We start from the raw sequence: 12,513 nt of genomic DNA, 5'->3' as shown, positions 1-12,513 counted from the left end.
TTGTATGCCATGCTAACAACATCATTGTTTTCTTCATCCGGAAGTGCCCTGGGCTGTGATTCTATTGCTGGGTTCTTGAAATCCTAGGGAGCATGCTTTCCCCCTTTCCTTCTGCCACATGTTGGACCAGGCCATATGTCACACGCATAGTAGGTGTACAGTGATTATTTGCTACATGATGACTGGAAACATCGCTGGACCATAATGTATAGGCAATAGTTCATACTTAATATGGCAATAATGTACAAGAGCACATTTATATCATCTCCTGTTATTCCTGAGATCCTGTGAATTGGTGTACAGGGATTTGTTATTCTAGCCTTCCTTATCAAAACACATTTTATTCTGTCTTTTGTCTCTAAATACCCTGGAGTACCTCTTCCACTACCAACCTTCATTGTAAGGAACATTCTTCTATACCACAGTCTCTTCTTTGTTTATTTAAATAGCGTTCTGCCTCCCTCTACAGTTAAAACTCCCTTTAATCCAGCTAGCAAGTATCTAATTCCATTCAATTCAATCCAAGTGATAAATATCCCGTGTCAAATGCTAAATCCTGGGAATACAGCAATAGGTAAGGTGGGGACAGCCCATCCCAGAGCTCAATTAAGGAGGAAGCAGACGTATAAAGTTACACAGATGATTAAATTGATATAGGTACTGTGAGAAAGATTACAGGGCATTCTGAAAATACATGCTAGCCCCATGCCGAAATTATTCTTATCCTTCCTTGTGAGGCATATTTTGTTCTGGAAGAGCTTGAGGTTTTACCTACATTGTAGTGAAAAAACAAACAGAACTCCCCCAAAATAATTAATTATAGAAAGAGTTCATCTCTTTCATCTTCAGTTCTCTCCCAAAGTCAAAAATTTTTTTAATTAATTTATTTATTTTTTATTTTCAGCATAACAGTATTCGTTATTTTTGCACCACACCCAGTGCAGTCAAAATTTTTGACTTCAAGTAAAAGATGTGTTTTCTCTTTATATTACTTATTTGCATGTAGAACATGGTAATACACATTTCCAATATTTGTTTCAATGCACACAACAGTAAGTGGAACTAGACTATGTGAAATGACTATTACAACAATAATCTATAGGTTGGATCATTTGAAAAGATTGTTTGAAATAACATAAAGTAGTATAAATATCATGCTTTTCCATTAAACTGGTATTTATCAAGAGCTTTAATTTTTGAAAAAACTTAAAAATCTACTTAAAAAGGTGCCTGGGTGGCTCATTGGGTTAAGCCTCTGCCTTTGGCCAGGTCATGATCTCAGGGTCCTGGGATGGAGCCCCGCATCAGGCTCTCTGCTCAGTGGGGAGCCTGCTTTTCCCTCTCCCTCTGCCTGCCTCTCTGCCTACTTGTGATCTCTCTGTCAAATAAATAAATAAAAATCTTTAAAAAAATGTACTTATCAATTGGTTGTATGATTTTGTTAATGAATAATGTTTTATGAGTGGGAATTTTCATCTTTTAGATAGATAAGAAATAAAATAATTTAAACTTAACATGCTTAAGGTAAGAGTAAACCTAGGTAAATTACAAAACAGAAATATGAAATACAATGAAATTTTTACAAATTTATCCCCATAGCAAGTGATTCTAAAAATTACACTTACTTACTAAATATTATTACTTGTTTCCCAACTATTAAACGTTTACGTACCCAGGACCTTCAGGATAAAGTGTTTGTTGACTTCTCCAGCTTCATTTGAGGCAATGCAGATGTACTTTCCTGAATCTTCAGTCTCTGCTTTGTCGAGCTGAAGAACCATTCCTTGAGTGCTTATCTTCAGACGGCTATTAGGATTCAGAGGCTGGCCATCTCTAAGCCAGGACATCCTGGGAGTTGGGGTTCCATCTGTAAAGCATGTCATGGAGGTAGAACTACCCTTGACTATTGTGATTTCTTCTGTTCCCATTGCATTGTCCAGATTTGGTGGCACTACACAGAAAACAAAACGGGTAAAATTTACACATCTATTCTAATTTGAGACCAATTTAGATTAAAAAATTTTTTAATTGTTCAGGTAGTTCTATAGTGTTTCTATGATTTATTTTAAAATACAGAATTTAAGATAGCATATAAATAATTGCTGATTGTTTTATAAAAACAGGTATTAGATAGGCTCATTATTAATGTTCCAAAATATTAGCAACAAAACCTCAGGATGGTTTTCTTGTAGAGCATATAAAATTCAAACGAGCTTTAAGTTTTGGTCATTTTTTAACTTTTTAGGTTTGTCTCTTTAATTTGTTATAATGTATATTATAGTTTCAGAAGTATATTCTCAACTGTTGTATGTAGGATAAAGAAGATATTACCAGTTTCTAGAGTAAGTTTTATATAATCCAAAAAATTAATTTGTAGACTATAGTAAATAGTTACTCAACTGTTCTGAGATGTACTTGGGGATTTAGAAATTTGGACTATTAAACCTTAATATTTCAGAAATGGAATGTTTTTAATTCTCTGTCTACATACACACACACACACACACACACACACACACACACACACACACACACGCATATTCATGCATATTTTAAATACTCAAAATGAGCCACTAATATTATTAGAAAATAGTCTGAACTTTCTCTTTGTATGAAAAGACTGGTCCATGCATCTGGATTAAAATGTTATTTTTAAAAATTTAGATTTGACTTAAGGCAAAACTCCAGGTTAGAAGGGTATTTGAACAGACAGTATGTTCCAATACATACGGGCCCTTTGGGAGAAAACACATTGTTTCCTAGTTAGCAAGATCCTATTTCACTAGTTCTTTCTGACAAGTCAATATCTAAATATAAGCCTGTTGCTTAATATTGTAAAGTACTATGATCATCTTGGAGACATACCAAGAACTCGAAGGCTATAATGCTTATTATCCACCCCAGCTCTGTTGGAGGCCACACAGGTGTACATGGCAACATCAGACACCTGAGCTCTCACAATCCTGAAAAACAGTTTGACCCAATCATTCACAATTTAACACCATTCAACATATACAAAGAAAATATTTCTGATTTATACACAGATTATGGCTAATGCTGGGAAACTTTAGTTATGAAGTGTGTAACGATGCATCAAAAATACAGACGCCTGCAATGCAATTTGTTCCACAAAGCTGATTAGGAACAGAGAGCAAGCCATTAAAAATAGAACATAATTTAAGAGTGAATATTTTTCTAATATCCCTTAACAAAGGAAGCTAACATGAAAATCACATGACTGTAGTATGCAGCTCATCATCACTTTGCCACAGAAAGTTTTCTCTTGGAAATACATATAGGAATGATACATCTGTCTACGAAAGACCTATTTTATACAAATTTACTAAAACACGAGCATTTAAATAAGAAAAATAATTCCATTTTATACTTGTTTCCTCCTTCTTCTAAAAAGATACCAAAAGTGAAAACTAAACAAACAATGGTAAAAATTTAGGAAAACACATTTCTTAAGCACCGTTTAGATAAAGTTAAAGCCTATAAGCACAGTGACTTTATCCGTCTAGCAAATCACACTTAATAAAAGCTGACCTGATAACCTGCCCTCCTGATAGCAACCGGATGTGGGAGGAGAGAGGCAGAGGAAGCCCATTCTTCAGCCAGTTTATCTGTGGTGGCGGTGTCCCTGTGGCTCTGCATTCAATATTTATTGAAGTATCCACCAAAGCCATTAGCTTCTCTGCTTCTTCTTTATTACCCCTAATTGCAGGTGGAACTACATCATGCAGAAAATGAGAGAGAGAGAGAAAAAGAGAGAGAGAGAAGGGTAGGGTGTGCATTACTAGTTCAAATCATTTCAACTACAGTTGTCCAAACTGCTGCTTTTTATCCCAAAAGCAAATGGCCCTGACATCAGATTTTCAAACTAGATGCTTCAGGCACCTACTGCTGGACCTTCATTTCTACCAATAGGTTCCTAAGGTAGCAAAATCAAAAGAGAGTGAGATTTCATATTTACCATAGACATTCAAGTTAAAAATTCGGTCTTCTTCTCCAGCAGGGTTAGTAGCGACGCATGTGTATTTCCCCACGTTAGATGGGAGAGCTCCATAAATGTTTAATGTACTACCATCCGCAGTCACCCTACAGGAAACATCGTAATAAAGGCACTGAGATGATTCATGAGAAGCTAAGAGCTGGAAAACTTCCTCTGGGTTATTGTGCTTTTTAGAGAAATGCCACCATAAAATGCATCTTCATCTTAAATATATAATGGTTCATACCTTTTTCACGAAGTACATGGAAGTCTGTTAAAGTCAGAGCCAGTAAAACTGATGGAGATTTCAGGAAGTCAACTAAAATTCTACAGAACCAGATAAAATTCCTGTTTTATAACCACTTCCTTACAAGAAAAATGGGAAATGAATGAAATCAGGTTGGAACTTCCCTTTCCAAATCAAAGATGTGTTTTTCTCAACGTTAGAATACTATTTCTTTGGTTACCAATATAAGGTTTGGATTAAATAAAAATTATTCAAAAATTCTGGTATAAAATTTGAAGAATGTTATAATGAGAAACTAAAAGACATTCTATATTAAAAACTAACTATAAATGACTTGGTAATATTTTTAATGAGAATAGGATAGCTTACTTAAACTGTGACAACTTAGTATTATGTACATGTATATTTTGCAAAAATGTTCCACAAATTGCTAGTGCTTTTCCCTTGAATTACATAATAGTAAATAACTATACAGTTAGATGATCAAAGATATTTAAATTAAGAGTATTGCAGTATTGATTGCCTTCACAAGCTATTAATTGTCGAACAAAATTTTCTATGTTTTAAAAAGAGATTAAATGGCTTTCTACAGTATTCCTACAATAGTTATTTTATTAGAATCTTCCAATGTCAAAACTAAACACTCCATTTCTACCATATCATGTTATTAAATATGATATATTGTTGAAAGTATCAGAAAGCCCTTACTATATTGTTATTCCATCTCTATGTAGTTTGTTGTATGGGTAACAAGTGTCAGTGGAAAACGGGATTTAGACAAATCACTACAAGGAATGAACGAGGTTATGATGGTACTGTCTCTTTTTTCAAAATCAGCCAAGCACTCATTCACTCATTGGTGTTGATGGATATGGAAAACCTAGACACACACACACACACACACACACGCACGCACACACACACACACACACACACACACATACACTTTTGAGCAACTAAGGAGAATGTGTCCAACTCTTTAAAATTTTATCTTTTTTCTTTCTGAATACAATGAATTTGGTATTACTCATGTGAAATTTGAAGCTTAAAGCATTATAGAGTACCTTAAAATTAATGATGCAAAGATCCATTTAAATCATACCTGATTCTTTCTGTTTCACTCTTGTTTAAGGGCTTTCCATCTTTAAGCCACTGAATAAGTGGGGTGGGAATACCATTTGCATTGCAGGTCAGCTCAACATTTTCCCCCTGAAGAACGCTGACTTCACTTGGGATTTCAGCACCAGCAATACTTGGAGGAACTTTGGGGAAATGATTAAGATTTTCATTAATGAGGCATGGAGTTATAAATTCTAACAAATAAAACAGAATCATAGAACAATATGACATTTTTTTTCCCGTTTTTCCTAGATTGTGCTTCAAGATCTAACTCTTATGACCCTATAAATTACTTTTAAATGAGGAAAAGGTCAAGAAATCGATTCAATAGTCTCATTTTATTTGAACTTGATACAATTATTTAGTCATCTGGGCTAGTGACAAATCTATTTCATGGGGGCTCTTCCTTGCCAAATGAATCACTTTAAGATTAAATCCTCAATATAGTTCAGGAGAATGTTTTTCCAAATCTTGCCATCAATCTCTGTGAAAAATATCAAAGTTGGTTGTTTCTCTCTTCATAAGGCAATTTAAATATTGTTTATTCTGAACAATGGATAGGCTTGTTGTACATTTCAAGATCCAATCATTTCTATACTCTTTCTGGTCATCTTTGTTTTTCACTTTAATTATTTGATTGAGAATAATGTATAATAAAAATATTGACAATGGTTTCAAGCAGAAACACAGTTGAATTCCTCTTCTAATTAACTATGGTAGTGTGCTGGAGGTAGCTCACACCAGCACACAAGACCCAGTTTTACACATCTTCCCGACTCACCATCTTCACTGACGTCCCGTTGGGAGCGTGAAGTGGGACACAGTAGGGATGTTTATACCATAGAAACTGGCAAATGATTGGCTACAAGTCAGAACCTTTTTGTCTGCAGTCAATTGTTAAATATTTACCAGCACATCAATTTACAGCCTCTCCAAATCTCCTCTTAGTCATCCAGAGTAATAATAATTTTATGAAATTTGTAAAATTTAGAGTTACTAAATTAGTCTAGCCAGTGAGAGTTTTAATGAGACATACTGCAATAAGTAGCTAATCTATGACAGGCCCCATACACAACTTTCTAGTCTTGAGACATGAAAACATATACAGTCTGGTAAAATTTTTGGTCATACCACATTCTCCATGATTAGTACTTACTCTTTATTAATGCATTAAACAAAATTAAACCAATCTCTGAATAGTTATTTTTTCCTTTTTGCTTTTGAAATCTCAAAGCATCATTAATCAGAGAAACCACCAATATCCATAAACTTATTTCAATTTTTCTGTATTTTTAATTTTTAGGTGCTGGATTTTTTTTTAAGATTTTATTTATTTATTTGACAGACAGAGATCACAAGTAGGTAGAGAGACAGGCAGAGAGAAAGGGAGAAGCAGGCTCTCTGCTGAGCAGAAAGCCTGATGCGGAGCTTGATCCCAGGACCCTGAGAACATGACCTGAGCTAAAGGCAGAGGCTTAATCCACTGCGCCACCTAGGTGCCCCGAGGTGCTGGATTTTAATCTTATTTTGCAATATATATATTTATCAAATCATTACATTGTGCATCTTAAACTTATATAATGTTATATGTCAATTATATCTTAATAAAATGAAAAAAATAATATTTTTGAAGTTAGCTTTAGCAGAGCTCAAAACAGGCAGATAATATTCACAGTTACTTCTATAATTTATGAGAAATTCTTTTCATAGTATCTGTAATAAAATTAGAAAAACTAGCATTCAACTCAGTTTCAAGTTAGACTTCCATTTCAATTTAAACACCAGACAAAAAAATAACAATCAGATTTACTGAAAATCAAAAGTATGCAAATTCTTCCTCCAGTGCTCAATATTATGCTGGAACGTAGTAGGTGTTAATTAAGTTAATTAAGTTAATTAAGTGTTGGATGAACTAGTTCTCCTTATTCTCACCCCAAAATAGTGTAAGACTCATGCTTATTTGAAATTTACCCAGTCCGTGACCTGTAGTTAGAACACACTACAGTTCTTCATGAATTAAATCTTACTTACATAAACATGAACAGATCTATAGGCTTAGCTCAAAATAAGTTATACCAGATTAAAATAAATAATTCAATAGAATATATTCTATTAGAAAGTAATCATTTCAGTAAACATGAAGAATGGAGATTATGAAATTTCTATTATTCTTTTTTCCACAGTATGATCATTTTCATGAAAATGTAAATATACTGATAAATGTAGGACCAAAAATTGATAATATTTTTTGTGTATCTAAAGGTATTTTGTAAGTCACATCATTAAGCTGTAAACCCTAAGCTTAAACAGTGCTTATATCTTAACAAAACTGGGAAAAATATCCAAAAAATCTAAAACAAAGTTATTTTGAATCAATTATAAATGAGCTCTTTTTCTGCCTAAGATTTTATTGATTCATTTGGGAGAGAAGGAGATAGTGAGAGAGAGCAGAGCTGGAGGAAAAGGAAAAGAGAGAATAGGCTCCCTGCTCAGGGAGGGAGATGTAGATCCCCAGACCCAGGGATTATGACCCAAGCTGAAGGCAGATGCCTAACTGACTGAGCCACTCAGGTGCCCCTATAAATCATCTCTAGATGTAGCCTAATTATGTACTATAGATAGGATAGAATAAAGAAACTGAAGGTAGATCAGAGTATACCCCATATACCTTGTAGGGTTTAAAAAAGCGAAAGAATCCTTGAACACTACATCAAAAACTAATGATGTACTATATATATTGGCTAACTGAACATTATAAAAAGAATATTTAAAAAAAAATTTTTAAGTAAGCTCTATGCCCAGAGTGGGGCTGAACTCATAACCCTGATATAGAGTCACATGCTTTGCTGGCTTAGCCAGCCAGGCCCACCCCCTACCCCACTTACCTTGAATTGAAAGAATGTAATTTTTCTGTGCTTTTCCCTCCATATTTGATGCAATGCATGTATAGTTTCCACTATCTGAATGCTGAGACCGAGCGATCTGGAGTTTGCTACCTCCAGACAAAATATGTACTTCGAGTGAGTTGGAATTTTCTAGAAGGGACAACAAAGCAAAACAAAACATAAAAAGCTTGTCTTTTTAACATTTCTACAATTCGTCATAATATACACTATTTTTTAAAAAGATTTACTTGTCTGAGAGAGACAGAGTGTGCAAGTACCTACGAGTGGGGGGAGGGGCAGAGGAATAGAGAGGGCTGAGCTTGGAGCCCCACATGCAGCTCAATCTCGGGACTCTCAGACCGTGACCTTAGCTTAAATCAGCTTAAATCAGGAGTCAGCCACTCAGACAACTCAGCCACCCAGGTGCCCCAATATATCCTATTTTATGTAATAAATATGTTTCTTAACAGTTGGTCCTTTATACTTTCATTTTAAATGAGAGCCTACTTTGAAAAAGGAAATAAGAAAAAATCTCTATGTAATGAATAACCATCTTATGTGTCTATTCTGTAAGTTTATATTTTAGTCCATTAGGCATTTTGGACTAAACACAGCTAAAAGCATAGTATTGAAAATGTGCTGGTTTATGAATCTAGTGAATTAAAAGCAAAAGAAAACAAAAGACTGTACCCCTGGGGATAAAAATAGATGTTTATAAAAAATAAAAAAATTAAAAAAAAAAGAAAACAAATGAGAAAGATACACAACTATATTACCTATGGGCTTGTGGTTCTTTAACCATGCTATCGTGGGAGGTGGGATTCCCGTGGCGTCACACGTCAAGGTCACAGGATTGCTAATTGTCTCGACAACCCCTTCATTTTCAGGCCCTTCGATAGTGGGTGGCACTGTGAAAAGACGGAAGAAAATCACATGTCCTCATGAAGCTAATTCAGGACACTTTCTCATTTGCATATCTGGGGGAAAAAGAGTTGTATTAGAGGCAGATGCTCACCATATACATTGAGGTGGAAATTTTTATCATCCCGTCCTGCTACATTTATAGCTCTACATACATACTGGCCTGTGTCAGACACCTAAAAGAAAAAGATACTATTGTATGTGCTCCATTAAGTTACAGATGACCAATCACACTGTTCCAGTGTAGATTAAATCATCAGTCATCTTTATGCTCCAATGCCCAATCTAATCGCCGCCTACAGTCCTGCTTTTTTTTTTAATATAAAAAACAAAAACAAGGTCAATAGCATTGATGAGGCTGTTTTTGAATAAAACTCATTTCTCACAGTACTAAAGGGAAGATGCAAATACAAATTCTTTCTTCCATAATCCCACCAAGTTATGACACACAAAAAAGAATAAAAGATGCACCTCAGCTTTCTGGATGTGCAGCATCTGTCCATCTGCTAAAATCTCCCAGTGAGTAGACTCTGTTATCATCTGCCCATTCTTATACCAGGTGATGACTGGAGGGGGGACAGCATTTGACTCACACTCCAGGGACACTGAGGTCCCCTCTCTTACAGTAACTACAGAAAGAGATTCACTGCCATGATCTTTAATGCTTGGGGGCACTGAGGGAGGGAAACAAGAACAAAAGGATGTCTTTTTCATTAAGATGCTCTGATAGAAAGTATCTAATACCAGTTTAAGAAGGAAAGAGTTTTATGAGGAGAGTAAAGACAAACCATAAACAGTCAGGAAAACTTTTTTCTTGCTTTCACCAGCTTGGTTGATCACTATACAAGTGTATTCGCCACCATCAGATACTTTGGCCCGAATAATCTGTAGAGTTCGACCACCTGTGGGCAAATACAATGCAAACTGAAGAGTGGCATGGAGGTTGTTTTAATAACTTAAAAAAAATTTTTTTAAAGAGTTTTATTTATTTATTTGTCAGAGAGAGAGAGCAGAAGCTCAGAGAGCTGCAGGCAGAACAGGCAGAGCAGGCAGAGGGAGAATGATGTGGGATTTGATCCCAGGAATGACCTGAGCCAAAGGCAGACGCTCAATCAACTGAGCCACCCAGGTGTCCTTATTTTAATAACCTTTTTATCAATAAGATAAAGAGCAAAATGTACCCTTTCTCTTACAGTAAAATTTCCTTTTCAAAATGAAAGAATTGAATTAAATTGTCTTTGATCCTCCCTTTTCCATTGATCTCAGTATTTATTCTACTTCCTTATAAAGGAAGAAACTCATAAATTTTTTTCTCTCCAGTAACCAAACATAGAGAGTAGAACTATCTGATACAGGTTCTAGTGAACAAACAGTAATTGTACTATAATCAAAATACGTTAACAAGTATTTTCTGGGTTTAAATCTCCCACAGTGTAGAAGTGATGGTCTATTGGTCTATTTATCTATCCTCAAGGAGCTTTAGGATTAATTAGAAACAACCAGTGATTTTATCTAATGAAAGCACTGCTTGCTAGTTTATCAATTCCTCAAGGTATTACTAAGGTAATTCCTCAAGGAATTACTAAGCAGTTTGTTCCTAAATGTCATAATTCTTGAAAGCAGACCTTGCTACTGAACATTCCTACTGAAATAAAGCTATACAATCTTATCCTAATGGCCCCAAATGGATAAAGAGAAGCACTTCCCAATGTGAACACATAAGAGGAGTAAGACGAAAGTTTGGATAGAGAGTTAAGTTGATGCTATTTGTACTGAGAAAAGTGAGAACGTTTTGTCCATCATTTAAGAGTAATAAGTTCCTTACCAGGCACAATAAGAGCATTTGTATTTAGCTTGATAGGCTGTTCGTTCTTGAGCCAGCTGAGATCCGGAGGTGGAAAACCAGAGACCTCACAGGTCAAAGAGATGAAATTGTTCACCACAACAGTGAGATTTTCAGGGTTGGGACCAATGACACTTGGAGGAACTATAATAGTAAATATATTAAAAATGAAATCTGATATTATCAGTAATACATATTTCAATTCATTAATATAAATCCAACCACTATAGCCTGCTAAAGCACTGAGTTAATGATAGTCAATTATTTAGTGGTCTTAGAACTCACTAATGCCTTTATCAAACTCATTTCCATCAGGTTTTTTTTCCCACTTGAAAGAGAATACTAGAATTTTCAAAGACAGAATTATTGTGTATTTTATTTGTAAAATGTAGCTGACAGTTCTTAAAATGGTTTTGTCAATGTATAAAGAAAAACTTAACAGCATATGATCACCTAAGATGTGAACGGGAACAGAACAAAGTCTAGAGCTTGAAAAACTGAAATGTAATAATCAAGTAAGAGAAGGAAGACCCAACAAAGTCAATCAGGAATGAGGGGCTGGGAAGGCAAGATAGAAATAAAGGGCGTAGAGTCACAAAAGCCAAAGGAAGAGAATTTCTCAAAACGATCATGGTAAAGATGTCAAATGCACAGAAGAAAGAAAGATAAAGCCTAGAAAGTGCCTCTTGGACTTTAAAAGGATGCTATTTGGTGAATTCAGTGAACAGATTCACTGGTGATGGGGAAGTGAAATTTGGAACACAGTGGTGGAAGGAGTGAGTGGGAGTGAGGAAATCAGACATTAGATATATACAGTTAGTAGAGAAATTTGCTTTGAAATTGGGTATAAAGTGAGGGAGGTAGCTGAAGGGAAAGTTTAAGTCTTAGGAAGACCTTTTTTGGTTGTGGTTTAAAAAGGGAAGAGACAAATTTAAGTGCTATTGCAAAGGATCCAAGAAAGAGTGAGAATTTCATATTCAAAAAAAAAGAGAGGAGATGGTATGAGAATTTTGAGGAGGAGGTGAGCAGGGATCTAGAGTGAAATTATTGGCCTTTGGAAGGTAGAGGAATGTTTCCACCTTCTTTTGTAACAATGGGAAGGAAGAAATGGCTGTAACAGATGCTACTAGTACGCTTGATTTGATGGTAGGAATTTGAGGTGGTTTCCAGGATACACCTTCCCTTTTCCCTGTAAAGCAGGAGGTGAGGGCATTTACTGGAAGTGAGAGAGGGCTATTATGGACTGAATATCCCTCCTTGTCCCCCACCCTCCCACTCCTATACTGAAGCCTGGCCCCCCACTGTGGCCATATTTAGAGAGGGCAACCTTAAGGAAGTAATTAAGACTAAATGAGATTGTAAGGGTGGAACCCTGATCTTATCAGATCATTGTCCTTATAAGAAAAGAAACCAGAGAGTTTCCCTGCTTTTCTGGCCATGCATGCTCAGTAAAAAGGCCTTATGAGGACAAAACGGCCAAGTACAAGCCAGCAAGAGCCTTCAC

The 12,513-nt window shown here is 35.5% G+C and overlaps 1 protein-coding gene across 4 annotated transcripts in view; it reads right to left on the bottom strand.

Annotated features, from left to right (window-relative positions):
* Positions 1–12,513, bottom strand: part of HMCN1 (hemicentin 1) — a 474,548-nt gene that overhangs the window by 85,482 nt on the left and 376,553 nt on the right. For all 4 annotated transcript variants that reach the window (XM_032317251.1, XM_032317250.1, XM_032317254.1 and 1 more), the window contains 11 exons: positions 10,992–11,153; positions 9,955–10,068; positions 9,638–9,840; positions 9,261–9,342; positions 9,022–9,153; positions 8,246–8,395; positions 5,344–5,503; positions 3,977–4,101; positions 3,550–3,733; positions 2,866–2,963; positions 1,673–1,951 (listed from right to left, as the gene is read on the bottom strand). In XM_032317251.1, the coding sequence (XP_032173142.1) occupies positions 1,673–1,951; positions 2,866–2,963; positions 3,550–3,733; positions 3,977–4,101; positions 5,344–5,503; positions 8,246–8,395; positions 9,022–9,153; positions 9,261–9,342; positions 9,638–9,840; positions 9,955–10,068; positions 10,992–11,153 (1,689 nt within the window). The remainder of the gene's footprint in view (positions 1–1,672; positions 1,952–2,865; positions 2,964–3,549; positions 3,734–3,976; positions 4,102–5,343; positions 5,504–8,245; positions 8,396–9,021; positions 9,154–9,260; positions 9,343–9,637; positions 9,841–9,954; positions 10,069–10,991; positions 11,154–12,513) is intronic.

Source organism: Mustela erminea, chromosome 17 (assembly GCF_009829155.1).
Source record: "Mustela erminea isolate mMusErm1 chromosome 17, mMusErm1.Pri, whole genome shotgun sequence".
NCBI lineage: Eukaryota > Metazoa > Chordata > Mammalia > Carnivora > Mustelidae > Mustela > Mustela erminea.
The sequence above is the reverse complement of the archived record's forward strand: the minus strand, read 5'-3'. Positions and strand labels throughout refer to the sequence as shown.